Consider the following 18,139-nt stretch of genomic DNA (forward strand, 5'->3'; position numbering starts at 1 on the left):
GAGAAAAAAAAAACAAAGAGGCATTGTCATTTCATATTCTTTTCACAGCTACTTCAACACACAGATGGGAATCCATGTACTATGATTAAAATGACAGAAGAACACATAGCGGCATTTCAGTCATTTACAATGCTACTTGGATTCTGTTGGGGAGATTCGAACCCAAGAATCCAAATTCCAAAACATTCTCTTCTTTACCCTCCAAAGAGAGCCTCACCACCCCTTCCTTCCCGCCCTTTCTGACAGTTTGAAAACTGGTTTGAAAAACGTCTTTCAACCATTTTTCAAACAAGCTGTCCAGAAAAGAAGGTGATCCAGCTATCAGTTCTTCCAACACCATCCCATCAATACAAAAACCCCACCTTCTCCCTTCATTGTTACACGCCTCTTCAAATGACGCATTGAGTTTGGATGTGAATTTCTCTGAAATTCGGCAGAATTGTGTTGGATTCATGTCAAAGACAAAACGGTTCTCGATTGATTCGAGAAACCCGTGTGGAATTCGAAGACCCATTTCAGTTTCCTGTGTTATATCGCTGGGGACCGCACTGGATTCATCAAGTTGGTCCTCTTCTGAGTCTTCCGCGCAGACATTAAGATCTAGGCTGTTGGCACTAGACTGCCTTGAGAACTGTTTTTTGGTAGTCTCTTCATCCTTGATGATAAATGGGTCTTCTTTCTCACCTTTTCTTAGTTTCTTTGAATAATTGGACAGATCCCATTCGGCTTTTCGCTTATTGGATGCAATCAGATCAGCTGATTTTTCTTCAAATTGCAGATTCATCTGAATTACAGAATTTGGCTTCTCGCCACTGTTTTCGAATTTTGTGGAACTTGTTGTGGTCATGATAAATATAGCATGAGCAGAACATACCTCTTTCCCAACCGTGTCTTCAAATATTCCACCTTCAAAGCCATTGGTAAGGAGTTCTATGAATTGGGTGTCTGCATAATCAATCTCTTCCATTAAAACCACGCAACTTGCGTTGTTTCTCAAGGCTTCTATAAGAATTTTGGCGCAAGGCATGCCCTTTTTGTCTCCACTCTTCAAGTCCATGTGAACAAACCTGTCGATCGATCCGCATAGTGACTCTGCAATGGCCCTTGCCAGTCTTCTTTTTCCAACCCAATCATTCCCCTGAATCAATAACCAATTCCCTTTCTTCACACCTAATTTATGATTGAGTAATGCTTCTGTAATTGAAGGAAGGGTTTCAGATTGCCAAGGGATGTTTTCTTGCAATTTCCTGCATAAATCTTGTGCTGTGATTGTTTCTCTCTGGTTCAACGATGTTACAGAATCAGAGAAGAGAGGACTGCCAAGGGCAAGTGTAATCTTCACATCCTTGATTTCAGTTTTGCTAAGAGGATCTAAGCTCAGATTGGTTGGATGTTGCCTTTGGGTGTTGAACCCCTGTGAATCCCCATTATTGGCCATGAAATTGGAGTTTGAACAACCTTTTGATGCAGAGTCTCGATAGGACGTGGAATTTGAGTCACCAAAGATGTTATTTTGGTTGTATTGCAAGCCGGTAGACCACCGAGGATAAGATGAAGCATAAGAGTAGCTCTTTCCATCAATGCTTTCGTTGAACAAGGATGGATGCAATTGAATTTGGTTATGTCTAGGATGGTGCAGACTTTCGCATAACCTATTCCATTTTCTCCTCAGTTCATGAAAAATATCCTGAAATTAGACAGATAATGTATGAGAATTGGAGAAATTGGTCCTCTATATGACTCAAATTCATTAAGATAATTGAGCACTATTTTTACCTTATGATTGTTGTCTGTTTTATGTTGTTGCAACCAGTAAGGCAAGTGGTTTGAAGCTCTATCATTGTCTTTGATATCAGTAAAGCTAAGTAGAGACGAAGGTTTTTGTTGGGCTGACTTGACAATGCCTGCTTCTTTTTCGAAATTGGAAGTGCATTCAGCACAACAGACAAGTTTTTCTTGTTCTTCTTTCATCGCTAAAGGCTTTGATTCCAACATTTGAGATGGGTTTTGGGAGACTGACACTGCTCTTGAATCCAGAATACTGCAGTACATGAAAAAGATAAGAATCAAATAGTCCATTTGGTATTGAAACATTAGCCTTTAAAAATATTCCAGTTTCTCTATAAATCTATCTTGTATTATTTTTTCTTTTCTCCTGACAAATTCACCGGAATAGAAAAAACTTTAAAATAAAAGAAATGGTAAGATGAGTCTAAAAACTACATTACATTTCATTTCTTCTTTAAGTTTTTTATTACTTATCCAATAAATGACTAACAAAGAGTCAAAGACTAATACTCTAAAAGCATACAATTATCAACATTGAGAGTTCATAAAAATGAGTGTTCCTCTTTAAAAAATAGAAAAAGCGAAATTTAAAATAAATGCACCATCCAAATCATCTTTACTTTCCACTCTCCATTTTCTTCAATGGTTCTTCTCTTTGGCCTTTTGATAATAGCAATATGCAATCATCAGAAGCTATAACCAGATAAACCAAAAAAGAAGAAAAATGATGGTGTGTTTTATTTTCACCTAACTTCTTACAGTGGCCCTTTTTTCAGACTGGAAGCTTAGAACACAAACCAAATAAATCTTCAAAACAAAAACCAAAAATGGTATATTTCTTTTCATAGTATGTTGCCTTAGATTCAGAAAAGGTAAGAAAAAGGTTTGGCTCACCTGGAAGCATGAAGACTCAATGCAAGGCCACCTGAAACAGGAACTGCTTGGAGACCCCATTGGATTTCCAAAGGAGGTGTCTTCATCTGGCATTTCATGTATGTCTGGTAATTTGCAGTTGCCATTAACCATACCTTGTTGTTATAGCTGGTAAAATCAGAGACCAACCTCCCTAGTTCTGCAATAATGTGGTCAACTGGGTTATAACCTAAAACTTCTCCCACAGAAAAAACCCCAACACCTTTTTCCACATGTGCCTCCTCAATTGCCCATTTAAGATCCCCTGCATAGATGATGGCTCCACTTGATGCAACAGAACTCACCTTCCTTCTTAAATCAGCAACTTTCATATCCACATCATCTCTCTTCATGAACCTCAAAGAGGCAGAAGAGAGCTGGAATTTTATGAAATGCACTGACCTCAATAATTCAGGGACCTCTCCTCTCTCCACTTTCCCCATCAACTCAGTAACCAGCCCTTCTGTGCTGGACAAAGAGTCACCAACAACAACAGTATTCCTCCTCTTCTTCCTCAACAGAACCTCCAAAACCAACTTGATATCCTCCTTCTCAGTACCTGAATCTATGAAATGGGTACTAATTTGCTTTTTTGGGGTAGAAAAAAGAACTGGGTTTTGCTCAGCAGAGGAATTTAAGAACTGGGTCTGCCAGAAATTGCTATGAGAGATGATTTCTCTGTGGGATCTTTCAGAAGTGGATGATAAGACACCACCAGAGCTATAACACTGGAAAACAGAAGAAACTGAGGAGTCCTCTAAGTTGTTTTTAACACTAGTACTTGAGAACCCAGCTTCTCTCATAACCCTACTAACACTTGGGTCATCTAAGATTGAAATGATTAGCTGTTCTAACTCTACCTTAATAGCCAGAAGAGGTTGCTGTTGTTGCTGTTCAATGCAACCTCTTCTCTGATGGGCTTGGGCTCTCTTAAGGGCTGCAATGAGAGCATTAGATAAGGAAGGTTGGCCATGGAGGAGAGGTCCTGGAGTTGTTGGGAGCCTGTTGAGAGCTACATTGAAACATAGTTCTAGAGCTCTGCATTGGAGAGGGTGTGAGGTTGAGTGAGGGTGAGATTTTAGGCAGGCCCTTCTCAAGAGGCTGAGTCTAGAGCTTAGTAAAGTTGCAGCCACATGAAGGGGTGTGACTTGGGCATGGCCCCTTCTCCTTGCTAGGCTTACTGAGTGTCTAAGGACTGAAGCAGCCTCTGATGTGAGGGTCTGCTGAACTGTGCAAGCTCCTGCACGCATAACTTGGCCAAAACACCACCCCAAAACCCCCTCGTGCAACTGATTTTGCACTTGTTTAACACACTCCCTTGCTAATTTGCTTGTATGTAATGTTGAAAGTTTCTTTTCTCCCCCTCCTTCACTTGTTTAACAAAAACAGCAAGTACCCACTTAGAGAGAAATGGTGAGATTTCAGAAGAACTGTAAGAGCTTGTAGAGAGCTTTAAAGAACCAGCCACCACCTTATTCTTCTTCTTCTCTTTCTTATTCTTCTTTTGTGTTGTTTGTTGCTTTTTATTTCAAGTTCCACTTAATGGGTTCTCTTTCTGCACTATTTCCAATCCTTCCTTTATTATATCGCGATATTTTGGCCTTCACACTTTCTCTTGGCACATGTGAATTGTTTATAAACTGTTGGGAATTTTGAATGCAGAGAGAATTTTATGAATTTGATTTATCCCGAGAGCTGATACAATGAAAAGCTGCCAAGTAGATTTTTCTCAGTGTGACTCTGCTTTTTCTAACAGTTTTCAGTCCATGCCTTTTACTTGCAAAAATAACTATTTAAGAAAGATTCACATAAATGATGATTAATCCTGTTTACCATAGTCCATTATAGACTATACACTGGAACTCGGCGTATATAATTGATTCAGAGAGAGAGAGAGCAAGTTTATACACTGAGTTTTGATGTATGATATATAGTTCTATACACAAGACATGTAGTAGTACTGTTTAGTGTGCTTAGCTTTTCCTTTTCTTCTTTTCTATTTCTGCAGATGGGTTGCTTTGAATAGGGTCATGAATGGGTCCCATTCTTCAAATTTAGTTATTTTTTTCTTCCTTTTTCCTTATGGTTCTTTGAATAAACAACCCAAACCAGCACAAATTTCAGAAAAACCAAAAGGGAAAGGAGAGTGGAAAGAGTAGGGGGAAGGAGAGAAAGAGAAGGAAGCATTTTTTTTTCCTTTTCATATGTTAGTATCGGTTATATAAAATTCTTCCCTGTATATCATCTCGTTGTCCCTAAAGAAAAGAAGGCTAGCTCCACGCCAAAACATTTTATTCCTCAAGTACCCAAAAAGAAACCCTCTGTCTGCTATCCTACTTAGCATTTATCCACTCTTTTCAGTCTCTCTATAACAGTCTAATCTAAGACTCTTTTGTCTTAATCCATTCCATTTTCCTATCACCCACTTGGGTTTTACTTCTAGACAAAAAAACCTTTCATGCTAATAGCGTGGCATGGAGTTCCGTGTTAATGCTATGGCCATGTGGGAACTAAGAGATCTCCTAGAGGGTAAAACGCAGTTACCACTAGTTGGGACTGGGGTAGAACTCATCTTTAAAAGCTAGCCGTTAATGGGAGGGTGCCCAAGTACTTATAAGTCCTTCCACATCAGGTTTTCACTTTCCATGTAGGATCTTTGCTTTCGTTTGGAACTCAAATCGAGGGGATCAATTGCCTAATAAAGCAATCATTGGATAATCCCAACCACTCAATTGGATGGTTGAGATCATTGATTTGGTGGTCACATGCCAAAGCCCCAAAACATATGTATTCGATTTTCTTATCCTCCAATTAGTGGCTTGCAAATGGACGATTAATATGAAGTTGAGCAGAAAATCATGGATTATACGCATACAATGGGTAAAAATCACACAAATGCACCTTTGTAATGGATGATACCAGTCCCATGATTTATTAAACCTTAATTAGGGTGGTGTGTCTTTGTTTTTTTTAATTTGTTGTGGTTGAGTTTCGTTTATTTCATCTCATCTCATCGCATCTCGTCGTTTGCTGCACATTAAGTTTGATTGATGTTTTTTGGGAAGATTCAAGATCTCTATATTTCACATGGGCTTTGGCCTAGAAAAATATGTCAGCTTGGCATGGGACCAAGGTCATTTGGGTCACCCCATGACGTTCTACAATATCAACGGCCCCACATACATGATCCCTACATGGGACCCAAAAATTTATACAACTTTCTGCCTAGTTGTTCTCAAATTGCACCACTTGGACACCTAACATTCTTATGAGTTCCACAGTGGCTCATTCACATGGTGGCCCACCGTATGAACGGCTCTGATCATGTGGATACTGTCATCTACGGTTGGCATGGTTATTACCCAGCTAGCCATGTTACTAAACTCCTTCAAAATATGGTAGTTCTCATTTTTCAGTCGATGAAAGCTTTTTTCTGACCTGCTTTGCCCTCTATCGATCTCCAAACCGTTTAAAACCCATGAAAGTTTCGTACCCATATACCCTTTCTTTATACGAATCAAAATGACCACTGAGCAGGGACTGGTGATAGATTGATAGATGGATGGGTGGTACTACCAATAACCACCCTGGTAATCTTTGCATTATTCTCTAATTATAAGAAATCTGTTGGATTTTACCGTACGCACATAACTCACCGTGCACATCTTAGCCTCTCTTGCTTACACATGCATGCATCAATTCACATACATGCATGCACTGAAACTCACATTCAAATGCCATGCAGTGCATACTCCATGTGCATGATGTAGGATATTTTCAATGATGATGATCATGATAATAATGATGTTTCCCTATATATTATCGGTGGCAATTAATTATATATAAAACAAATGATACTTAAGCTAATCTTGTTCTTATATGAACTTAGGTCCAGCAGTTTTCTCGAAAAGTATGGAAAAGAAAAAGTTTCCAAAATGGGTTTTGAGCAAAAATCATTGCTATTCTCTTGTAGTTTTCAACCTTTCTTTTTTTTCAAAAAAACATGGGTTTTGAGCAATAATATCAATGATTTCAAGTGGAAACACTGTGCATGGAAACAAAAGCTTAAAAGAGAGGTGTACATTCCCATATGTTTTACATACCCATCATCTGAAAACTTTTAGAAAAGCAAGCTAAGGAGAGGATTGAATTTGAACGCATGCCCTCCAATAGCAGCATCTTAGAACGGTCTAAAAGTAGAAGAGCCACTCCCCAAAGTTTTATGGCATGAAAAGGAACTAAAAGGAATGGATAAAGCTAGTATCAAAAAGAGGAGGGCTTGAGTCTCATTCAAACCTTGTAGCTTGAAATTACTTTGAGCCCCAACAATTTATTCATCAAGACCCCTTTTGGCAATCAATGCTCAATGTATTATCTCATAAAGATACTTTGACCTAGTCAAACCTTGGTATTAGCTACTCGTGAAAAAGTTCATGGACAACATGTTATATGACCAAAATTGATTTAAGGGCATATGGGTATTTAATATTAATCCGATTTCAGCACGTCCCTATGCAGACCATCTTGCCATAATTGGAGCTGAGTGAACTGAGCGATAGACCCGGCAAAATGGTACGCGTACCCGCCCGGCCTGTAGCAAAATTTGCTGTTCCGGGTAACAAGTTTGTTTGTTACCCGCCAAAAAAATACCCTCACTCGGCCCGTACCCGTACCCGTGACCAGTGGGTAGGTCTGGGTCGGGCCCTGGTACCCGTGGGTTACCCGTCAAAACAAGGGTTATGTTTTTTCTTTAGTTTTCAACTTTTCATCTATGCAGATCTCGACTTTTCAACTTAGATTCGATCTTTTTCCCTTTTTTGAACTAAAATTCTTTCTCTTCATCTCTGCAGATCTGTTATCACTAAACTTCTCGAATTATCTTTCAAATAATTCTCATTTTTGACGGTGCATGTGAAAAAAATATTTCACGGAGCTCCATAGGTACCCACGGAGTTCCGTGAAAGCTTCTGTTGGAAAAAATAATAATTCAGGAACTCCGTGGGTATCCACGGAGTTCCGTGAAAGCTTATGGAAAAAAAAATCAGGTGAATATAAATTCAAATTCGGCAGGTTACTCGCACGTTTACCCAACCCGCACAGGTTGGGTTTGGGTACATGAAAAACCTACCTGTAGAATCACGGGCATTTTTTACCCGTACCCGCGGGTACAGTACCCGCACGGGTCGTACCCGTACCCGCACGGGTTACCCGTTTGCCGGGTCTACTGTGCGAGTCTTGAAATTTTTAGTTATCTTCCTCCATGAACCTTTCTTTCATTGTCTTTATTCTTTTCTTTTTCTCCTTTGATGTAGCTGTCCTCCTCAATCTTGCGGTTACCCACCCTTCTTATTAATATAATTCGCGCCATTTCAAAAGAAAATATATTTAATATTTATAAAAATGTAAATTTAAAATAAGAGGAATGCCAAACCGAAGGGCACCCTTGCAAAATCAGCCACAAGGTGCTCCGTTGGATCTACATCATCAAAGTGCATTCATATATAATAGCACTTAAGAATGTAAAAGTAAATAAAACAATTAATGCACCTTGGTGACATTGATCCAATGGGTGCATCGTTTCAACTTGTTTTTGCAAGGGCGTCTTTCAGTTTAGTATTTCTCTTAAAATAATATTAAAAATTTATAAATAGTACTAAAATAAAATTTTAATTGAAATTGGCATTATAACACGATAAAACAACTTTAAAACATCTATATCTTGTGATATATACATGATTAGCTATAAATCGATATACTAATAAAGGCTAATAGGGCTACATATCATGCTAATAGGACTAATTGATGGGAGTTTTGAAGCCCCTTACACACCCCTTAGAGTATAATACTTGCTTCAAAAGCTTCAGCACATTCGTATTAGTATAGTAGTGTGAGAGCTGCACCTTATTATGGATTTTCTAATAAAGCACCTTACTTTAGGGGTGCTCCAAATACATTAACTGTACATTAATTGATTTTTTTCGTAGATGGAGTGGTTCTATTCTGTGTAGGGTACACAGTGGTCCTTTGTGGTCATTTCATGCTATATTTCATGAAGTCTTTTTCCCCACTTTAATGTCTTTTTTTTTCTTTTTTCTTTTCCCTTTGTTCTTTGTTCTCTTTTCTTTTACTCGAATTGATATCTTCCTCCAATTCCAAGTTTTGATCTGAGTAGAACATGATGACTGCCCTTAAAGTTAAAAGCTTAAGCCTTTGAGATGTTCAAATGCACCATTTTTTTCTCTTATCTCAAAGTAAGGATTTGAAGTCGGTTGCCCCAACCCACAAGAAAAGTATTTCCTTTGGGTCTTCTCGAGATTTGTATTTATGTGAGTGAATATAATCTTTTTGGACTTAGAACTTTTGGCAGCATGCCTAAAGAGATCTCAAATATTGGGCTCTCTTTCAACAAAGGAAAAGGATGACAAGCTATTGAATGAAACGTTCTGTAAAAGCCAAAAGGGTAAGCAGCTACCTATTTTGAGTGGCTCTATTAGCTTGATCCGAAAATGAACTGTGTAGCAACAACCTTGAGGTTCAGGTTAAGAACATACAACTAAATAAAAATAAATAAAAGGATAAAAAATGAAAAGAAAATAAAGGGTCTACGAATGGTTGATGCAGGCCATGTTAAACTTTCGAGCCTCTTTGGGTGCCACAAAAATTAGACTCGAAATAAGATTATTTTATTTTAATCTTGTTTGCAGAGGGGACATAGGAGAATCTTTGGAAGCCGTTTAACTATAATTTTTGAAACTACTCAGATCAATATTTGCAAATAATCATATTTAATTTCAAAATTATAAATTAGAGGTATCTAGAGAGGCCAAACTGTTCGGTGCTTCTCAAAATTTTTAATGGGTTGATTTTGGTGAAATGAATCACCTAAGCAATTGGATGTTAAATGGTCTCATTACGTTGGAATTTGTGTATTGTAACTTATAGATGGTGATCACTTCTTAATTTATTGAGATAAGATTTCGACATAAAATTGAAGTAAAACTAATTTGATGTTAATTTTTTAGTGTAAAAATGGGCATACATTTGTTTTTACGCCCATTTTACGTCATAATTCAAGAAATGAAGTTCTTTGGGAAGAAGATTTCATAACAATTTAACAACTGTTTGTTAGAGGTAATTAGGTTAAGCAAGAGGTTGCTTGAAGCATCACACCCAAGGTATCTGGTTTGGAATACCAAGTTTGTTGCCTCCAGCCGTTATATATAGATACAACAAGGTTATAACCAGTTAATGGGCTCCAGCCCATATTGGCCCACTACACCGGTCCATTATCTTATTGGGCTTATATTAGAACATATATGGGTTATATTATATACTTAACACTGTATACACAATTTTAAATATGGAAGATATTTCTCTCACGGTTCATCTTGAGTTGGCGAGTTTGTAACAATTCTTTGGGTTTCTAAGGACCTGCCATGTTTTGGATTTTGAGAACCAATTGTGGGTCCAAAACTGATTATTGGACTCAAATTTAAAAGTGAGTGTTTAGTCATGTTGGACTTCAAGAACTCAAGGGATTTGAGGAGTAAGGCCTTATTCCCACCCGACTTTTGGCTTCCAAGCTAAAGTCCAAGTTACTCCAAAGGTCTGGACTTTAGCTCAGAGACTCTCCTGAAATCTCATTTTCTTGTTAGAATGCTCACATGAGAAACCTTTTCAAACAGGTGGAGCTTCAAAGTTATAATCGGTAGGTAGCACCTTCTTCGCTCTCTCAGAAAAAGACCAAAATACCCTTATCTCATGAAAATAAGAAAAATGGAATAATCCTTTTTTTTTTAATGGCATGTGAAAAATAGAAAAATTCTTAAAAAAGAGTTGAAATCCAAAAATACCCCAATCATGGAAAATGACCAAAATACCCTTGACTCAAGGAAAAATAAGAAAACTAGAAAATTAGGGGAAAAAAAACCTAAAACTAACTTTATGTCATGGAAATAGCCAAAATGCCCTTATATAATGAAAAATGATTAAAATACCCTTAACTCATGAAAAATAAGAAAAATAATTCTAAAATGGAAAAAATTCCTAAAATTCCCGTCATTGAAATGCCCTTATCCCATGAAAAATGCCCCAAATACCTTATCTAAATGGAATATGAGAAAAGAAAAATTAAAAAAAAAAATGGATAAAAAAATATCTTAAAATAGGAAAATGATTCTAAAAATACCTTTATGTCATGGAAATGATAAAAAAAAAAACTCTTATCTCATGGAAAATGAGCAAAACATCTTTATCTCATTAAAAAAATGAAAAAAATAAAAATCCTAAAATAGCCCTATATCATGAAAAATAACCGAAATGCCCTTATTTCATTGAAATGACCAATATACCCTTATCTCATAGAAAAAAATTCTAAAAATCCTAAAATATTTCTATGTGATGGAAAATGGCTAAAATGGATTTATCTCATTGAAATGACTAAAATACCCATAATGTAATAACCGGTACAAAAATCCGGGTCGTTACACATAACTGATGAAAAAAAAAACTAAAATGTTCTATATCTCATAGAAAACCAAAACAAATTTCTCATGAGGTAACAGAAGGCATTTCTCAATGTCCATCGCAAAAGGCATTTCTCAGTGAACTGTTGCATCTGACAGCAGCCACAAAGGCTCACATTTTGTCTTCATTCATCCATATATAATTTTGCTAGCGTACATCGCAAAAGGCATTTCTCGGATGGACTGTTGCATCTGACAGCAGCCACATAGGCTCACATTTCAGCAGAATTTGTCTTCATTCACGAAGTGGCTGCTGTTAGTTGCAACAGGCCATCTGTGAAATGCCTTTTGCGATGGATGCTAGCAAATCCCTTATTGGTCCACACCATATGTAGGCCCATGATATTTATTTATTCGAACCCACAACTAGGGGCCTTAAATTTCCCGAGGCAATCCTAAAAAGTTACAATATAAAACTTTTTAGGATTTTAAAGTTACCTATTTATTCACATCTAACATAGGATTTCAAAAGACTCGTTAACTCAAAAGTCCTTGTTGAAGAGTCACATACATTCCCCAAAGTGATCCATAGTCCGTTGGACTTCGCCAGAGCTGCCCACAATCCTCAACGCCCATCGGAGATTAAAAATCCTGCGTGATCTTTCGAACCTAGGGTGTGTTCAGCAAGCCTTCTCCTTCTAATCTGATTAAGGCCCTGTTCGTTTGGGATTGTGGCAGCCGATTGTGACAGCCAATTGTAGCAGCAGATTGTGATTACTGGTCTCAAAATTACATTAATTTTGAGACCAGTAATCACAATCTGCTGCAATAATTGGCTGCCACAATCCCAAACAAACAGGGCCTAAATGATGGAAACATATTAATGAGAATCTTAGGAAGCAACTATGAGTGGCTCTCAAATCTCAATAATCTAAATTTTTAGTCAAAATAGAAGGTTAAAATGAGAAACGGGATCTTTGAGATTTTTTTGCCTTTTACATTCTCCTCACCTGAAAAACCGAGAGCCACCTTTTCCTCGGGAAAATATAATCAATCTTTATGTGTTTTGCCCAAACATGAAACATAGGGTTGATGGTCATATATGAAGGGGAGAGGAGTTTTATGAGAGGTCAATACGTGAAATTTAAGTTGAATTCCTTTGTAACTAGACAGGACTTGAGCCTCTAATAATCTAATTATCGTTTAGCCCATTTACATCTTACTATCTTCATCTTTGGTGTTCCTCAGACCAGTTACCAAGTTCCATTTTGATGTAGCGTTGAGATCTTATCCTCTAGGGACACCAACTGCTATGAGACAATACTCTGTAGAAGAATACTTTGGGTTGGGCTTTGCAATATCACACTATTGTGAGTTGTAGCAGAAGTCCAACAACTAAGACTGAGGGCTAAAGCGTAACAAGAATTATGATCAATGGTTACACAATGTTGATAACTCTTTTTTTATTTTTTTGATGGTAGAGGGCATAGAAGGGAACAAATTAATGTTGGTGACTCTGTTGTGCAACATCAATCTGAATGGGTAACCAGAAATGATTTTAACATTCTGAATCATTGGGTGACGAGATATAAGTTACATTGGTTATTTTCTATGGATTTGGGCATTTTGGAATTTTTTTTTTTTTTTTTTGGTGACGTAGGGTGTCCCCACGCCCTTTGGAAGTAGGACTATTCCCTACGGATGCGCGCAATAGCCCGTAAACCACGCGCATCGGGTAAGCTCGGGTGGGATTCGATCACACGTCTCCAGGGAGCAAGCCTGAGACTTATGCCGAAGAGCCACACCCGTCCGGGCTCAACATTTTGGCCATTTCGATGTAATAAGAGTGTTTTAGTTACTTTTTATGATATATTAGTATTGTGGTAGTTTCTAGGAGACGGGTATTTTCATAATCTCATTATGAAATATCGGTCTCTTTTTGTTATTTCTGATGTAATATGAGTGTTTTAGTCATTTTCAAGGGCAGGTTGGGGTATTTTTGTCATTTTATGAGATAAGGACATTTTGATTATTTTATATGAGATAAATCCATTTTTTTTTATATAATTTTTTTCTCACTTCTCTAAAAAATTTCTTAATTTTTTCTCATTTTTTCAAATTTGTCCCATGACTTGCCCCCATGATAGGGTTGCATTCCTTTCTGGGTTGAAAATAAGAGTCCAAAATCGAACTGTGGAAGGAATCAATGCTGGACTCAAGTTAATGTAACAAGCAACAAACGCACCCTCCGTGCGACCCTGATTTTATGAGGTGAAAATAGAGAAGATAGGAATCAAGAGCTTAATTTAAGAGTTCACTACTCACTGTCACTTATAAGATATGATCTTAACGATAAACCTTTGTTCCCACATAGCATATATGTATGATCAAGACCATTGATAGTGTGGATTTTCATGATGTGGCCTATTAGCTTAGTCTCCCATTCTCATGTGACTGTATTCAATTTAAGACCAACGAGATCCTAGACCTAATATTAGGCATCCTCCATGACAAGGCAGCCACAGATTTCCGCAGCTTGTAATTGGCTAATTGTGATTATTAAAAATCTTTGTATTATCTTTGTTCCTTCAGGACCACCTCGGTTCTGTTTTTACATATATATATATATATATATATATATATATATATATATATATATATATTCTGTTGCCCTTTTCAAAAAAATTGTGATTATTAAAAATCTCATTTTCTGCCACTGTATCTGAAAAAAAAAATTTATGAAAAAACAATCTATGAAAAATAATAGGGAAGTGATATATCCGGGCCTTTTTTATTATTTGGGACACCCAGCAGCAGTGTATCAATGAGGGGATGATATAGTTCATGTCAGAAGGATTCAATGGTGTTAATTGTCACGTACTTCTACTGAGTGTTCCAAGTAATCAAAAGGGGCGGATATATCACTTCCCAAATAATATTCCATTGAAAAAAAAAAATCCAGGGTCTATTAGGTTTGCAATTTCTCTTGAAAATAGGGGAAATTTTTATCTTGGATAAAAATTTTCCATAGAAAATAAGTTTATTTAACAAACTCTGGAAAATTAATTTTCCTGTAAAAACTTTTCCATACATCAGAAAACTTTTATTTTTACCAGTGTCCGTTGCGATCAGTCATTTCACTTTCCTAACTTTATCTAAAATTCTGTGATTTTCTTTCATGTTTACCTTTAACTAGAGAGAGAGAAACAGAGAAAGGGGCCCACAAAAAGCTACGGCAGAAAAAGAAAGAAAAAAGAAAGGAAAAGGTGTCATCTTACTTTCTCTGGATGCAAAACGATGACACAGCAGCCATGATTGCTGTCACTTGGTCTTCCCTGATCCCCAAACAATACCTTTTTGTACTTTTGATAAGAATATTTCTCCTCCGACGTTAGCCTAAATCCATATCACACTTCTATGTTACACCCAACGTTCGTGGTCCATGCACAAGTGGAAAAATGGTGGGGCCCACACTATTAGGTGCAAAATGGTGGGTCCGATCCTATATGAAAGATGAAAAACGGTGGGCCCACCACCTAAAATTCAGTTGTAAAGAGGTGGGCCTTACCCTATGGTTTGGGTGGAGATGGTGGCCCCAGCTCAAACATGAGGTTTTAAATGGTGGGCCCCTGCCTATCAAAGCATGAGGTTTAAAAAATGGAGAAATTATATGATGTGGGTACTTTGAAATCAAGTATTTTTCAAAAATTACAGTGGGCCCCACTTCATAAGATAGCTCAAACCGTTCATTTGTTGGCCCGCAATGTAAAGAGTTGTACTCTATACGATGATTAACTCTAACCCTCAGATCTACAGAGGGGTACATTATAGAAAGTAGAAACCTCTATATATCAGAGGGTAAGGAGGGTTAGGATCATCCTATGGAGATGATCTACAGGGTACGGCCTATTTACATTGTGGGCCAACAAATGAAAAGTTTGGATCGTCCTACGAAATGCGCCCAGCTGTTCTTTTTTTAAAAATTAGCGGACTTCACGTGTACACTAGGGCACGTTTGGTTATCATGAATTTTTTTTTGGGGGTTTCCAAGTGGAGATGAGTGAAATTAGTGTCTCCGGTGGTGACGAGAAGCAGCAACTAACTCGGAAACAAAAAAAAGGTTTGCTCAAAATCCAAATTATTGATTTTTTGTCGCTTCTCATCACTGGAGACACTTGTTTCCTGTTTTTTGTTTCCTGATTTTTAGCCACATCACCCTCATCTTCAGTTGGAAACCTCAGATTTATCATGCAAAAAAATAAAATAAAAAAAATCATGGTAGCCAAATGTGCCCGTAGTATTAAAACGTAAATTTTTTTAAATAACTACAATCCCATTTTATTTACCCTTCGTATTTCAACTTGTTTTCTCCCATTTATTTAAAATGCAAAAGAAAATAAATCCTTGGGGACTGCATGAAAGTAGGGAAAACTTTTATTTGAATTTTTTTTCAAGGAAAATGAATTTTTCAACATTTGGTTAATTTATTTTTCATGATTTTTTCCAAAATAATTTTTTTCTTGTTTTAAAAGAACCACACTTTGGGCTCCGATAATTAATGCTTCATATATTTATAATCTCTTATATCTTATTGCTCATACTAGGATTCAACATTGTTTTCATACTGATAGTTTATACTCTCATATTTATAATATTTAATATAAAAATTCAATAATATATGATATAAGAGAATACCTTCCTAGGCAATCGTTATTCAAAGTACATATATTGAACATTAAATAGTGTTCAAAATATATAGTATATGTAAGTACATATTGTATTTAGGTACGTAGAAAATGTTTTTCAGTCTCTTTAATGAAATTTGTTGTAGTGGTTGCAAGAGCCATGGACTTTGACATGGGACTGCCAATCATCCTCTTGTCGATGCTTTGTTCATCAATCATCATTGCCCACGATTCATGGACGAAACCAAGAAGAAGAAGAAGATGATGAAGAAAATATAGAAAAAACAGTTTAAAAATAGAAAATCGGCAAAGAAAAAAAAAAAAAACATGTCGCATAGGAAAAGATCGAATTGACTTATTAAAAACTCAAGTTGAATCGACAAAAAACAGGTTGAATAAGCCAAAATCGGATTCAATCAGTATAAAATTGGCTTAGATAAAACATTCAGATTGAATATGTAAAAATCGGGTGGAATTAGTAAAAAAACTGTTTTTTTGTCGATGTAACCCTATTTTTGCCGAATCAAGCCTTTTTTTTTTTTGCTGATTAAACCCGATTTTTACCTATTTAACCCAATTTTTTCAATTTAGGTTGATTTTTTTACTAATTTGTTAGGTACCTTACCAATACGCCAAAAGCGCAAGAGCTGATTGAACATGTTAGGCAAGGCCCTTTAAACTTGTCCCATACCAGGCTGGTTCCCACCTAGTCCCATACCTAAGCACGCCCCCACTCAAGACCGTAGCATTCCACCACGCTTCTATATCCACTGTCCTCGGCGGCCTACTTTCTGACGGCTTTCACTTTGGCCTTTTTTTTGCAGGTAGCCCTCTTCACAGGTCACCCCTTCCTCGGCAGCCCCCTCTGTAGCAACTTCACTCTGGCGGCTTTCACTCTGTCTTTTTACCAGATAGCCATTTCAAAGTAGTCCTCTCCACAAGTCGTCATTTCTGTGACTCGAACACGGGACGTGGTCGTTGCTCTGATATCAAATGTCAAATGTTAGGTACCTTACCAATACTCTAAAAGCTCTAGAGCTGATGGAACAAGTTATAGATGAGGCCCGTTAAACCTGTCTCATACCAAGCTGGGTCCCACCTTGTCCCATACCTAGGTGGGCCTCCACTCAGGACCGTAACATAATTCATCCCGATTTTTATGGATTTAATCTGATTTTTTTCCAATTCAACCCAATTTTTCAACGATTCAACCTGAGTTTAGCCGATTTTTGCCCTTCTTCTTCCACTTCCTCTTCTTCTTCTTCTTCTTCTTCTGCGTCAACAGTGAAATGAAGGAAATGAAAAAAAAAATTATATAAAAATATAGGAGAAGAGGGGAAATGGTCTTTTGCACCATAAGAAGACCCTCCTAGGTCAATAAAGGAAACGTCCTGGCGTCCTGCTATCCCCAATTTTCACCCTGTTTCTGTAATTACTTTGTAAATTGCCCACGTACATGTGTGTTATGAATAAATTGATGTGGTAAATAATGGACAATAGCAGTCCAAATTAAGGCCTTGAAAATGCAGAGGGGTGGCAGCTACCTTTTTAGGAGGTTGGCATCTGAGAAAAGGGGTATGACTACTCTCCTAGGCTGCCTTTCCAATAGACTTACTCTCACATCTCATACCAAACATATCGCAGAATCCAATATTTGCTCTATGCAATGGAACCTCTGGTAATAATAGTGCAATCACTGTTTCTCTCGTGGCCAACATATTTAAAACAAAAACTAACAATATGAGAGAGAGAGAGAGAGAGAGAGCTGTATGTCACATCCATAAGTTTCACTGCCCAAGTTGTAAATTCACGGGCTTTGAAGGCCCTAAAGATTTTGGGCCTGGTTTGCTGTGCATGCGGGCCTTAGTAATAAGCCCATTGAGAATATAGGGTTAGCTTGAGCTGAATTGCAAAGCTCATTGGATGTATTTTTATCTGACACTAGTGGAATATTGGACTCAAATATTGCTTTTCATTTTGAACCCAACAATCAGTTTTGACTCAAAATCAATTCTCAAAATCCAAAACGAACAAGGCCTTAGTTTCAAATTGTGAATAGTGAAGTAAGGAAGAGTTTTGGGATTACAATATAGTATCTAATCTAGATTAACTGATAGACCCTCTTTATCTTACTTTTGGATTTAAATGAAGGAAATAATAACCCACTTGTTCTTCTCTTTATAAATAAAAAAAAATAGCACATACGAATCTTAAATAAATAGATTTACATGTATAGATGAATCTTTGTCTAAGTAAATAGTATTAGTTTTTTCATGGGGAGGAGGAAAC

The 18,139-nt window shown here is 37.1% G+C and overlaps 1 protein-coding gene across 1 annotated transcript; it reads right to left on the reverse strand.

Moving 5' to 3' along the window:
- LOC143851642 (protein SMAX1-LIKE 4-like) lies at window positions 1-4,325 on the reverse strand. Its single transcript, XM_077361118.1, has 3 exons — window positions 2,683-4,325; window positions 1,777-2,041; window positions 1-1,687 (listed from the first exon to the last, which is right to left on the reverse strand). The coding sequence occupies exons 1-3, from the start codon at window positions 3,948-3,950 to the stop codon at window positions 125-127; spliced, it is 3,096 nt and encodes a 1,031-aa protein (XP_077217233.1). The 5' UTR covers window positions 3,951-4,325; the 3' UTR covers window positions 1-124.
- Between the last annotated feature and the right edge of the window lie 13,814 nt (window positions 4,326-18,139).

Source organism: Tasmannia lanceolata, unplaced genomic scaffold, assembly GCF_043159265.1.
Source record: "Tasmannia lanceolata isolate RefF3 unplaced genomic scaffold, GAP_Taslan_0.1 ptg000018l, whole genome shotgun sequence".
NCBI classification, from domain to species: Eukaryota; Viridiplantae; Streptophyta; class Magnoliopsida; order Canellales; family Winteraceae; genus Tasmannia; species Tasmannia lanceolata.

Coding starts and splice junctions, on each gene's coding strand:
- LOC143851642 (XM_077361118.1), bottom strand. CDS start 3,950: ATGCGTGCAGGAGCTTGCACAGTTCAGCAGACCCTCACATCAGAGGCT. Junction 2,042..2,682: donor TTGAGTCTTCATGCTTCCAG/GTGAGCCAAACC, acceptor CATGTACTGCAG/TATTCTGGATTCAAGAGCAG. Junction 1,688..1,776: donor AAACAGACAACAATCATAAG/GTAAAAATAGTG, acceptor GTCTAATTTCAG/GATATTTTTCATGAACTGAG.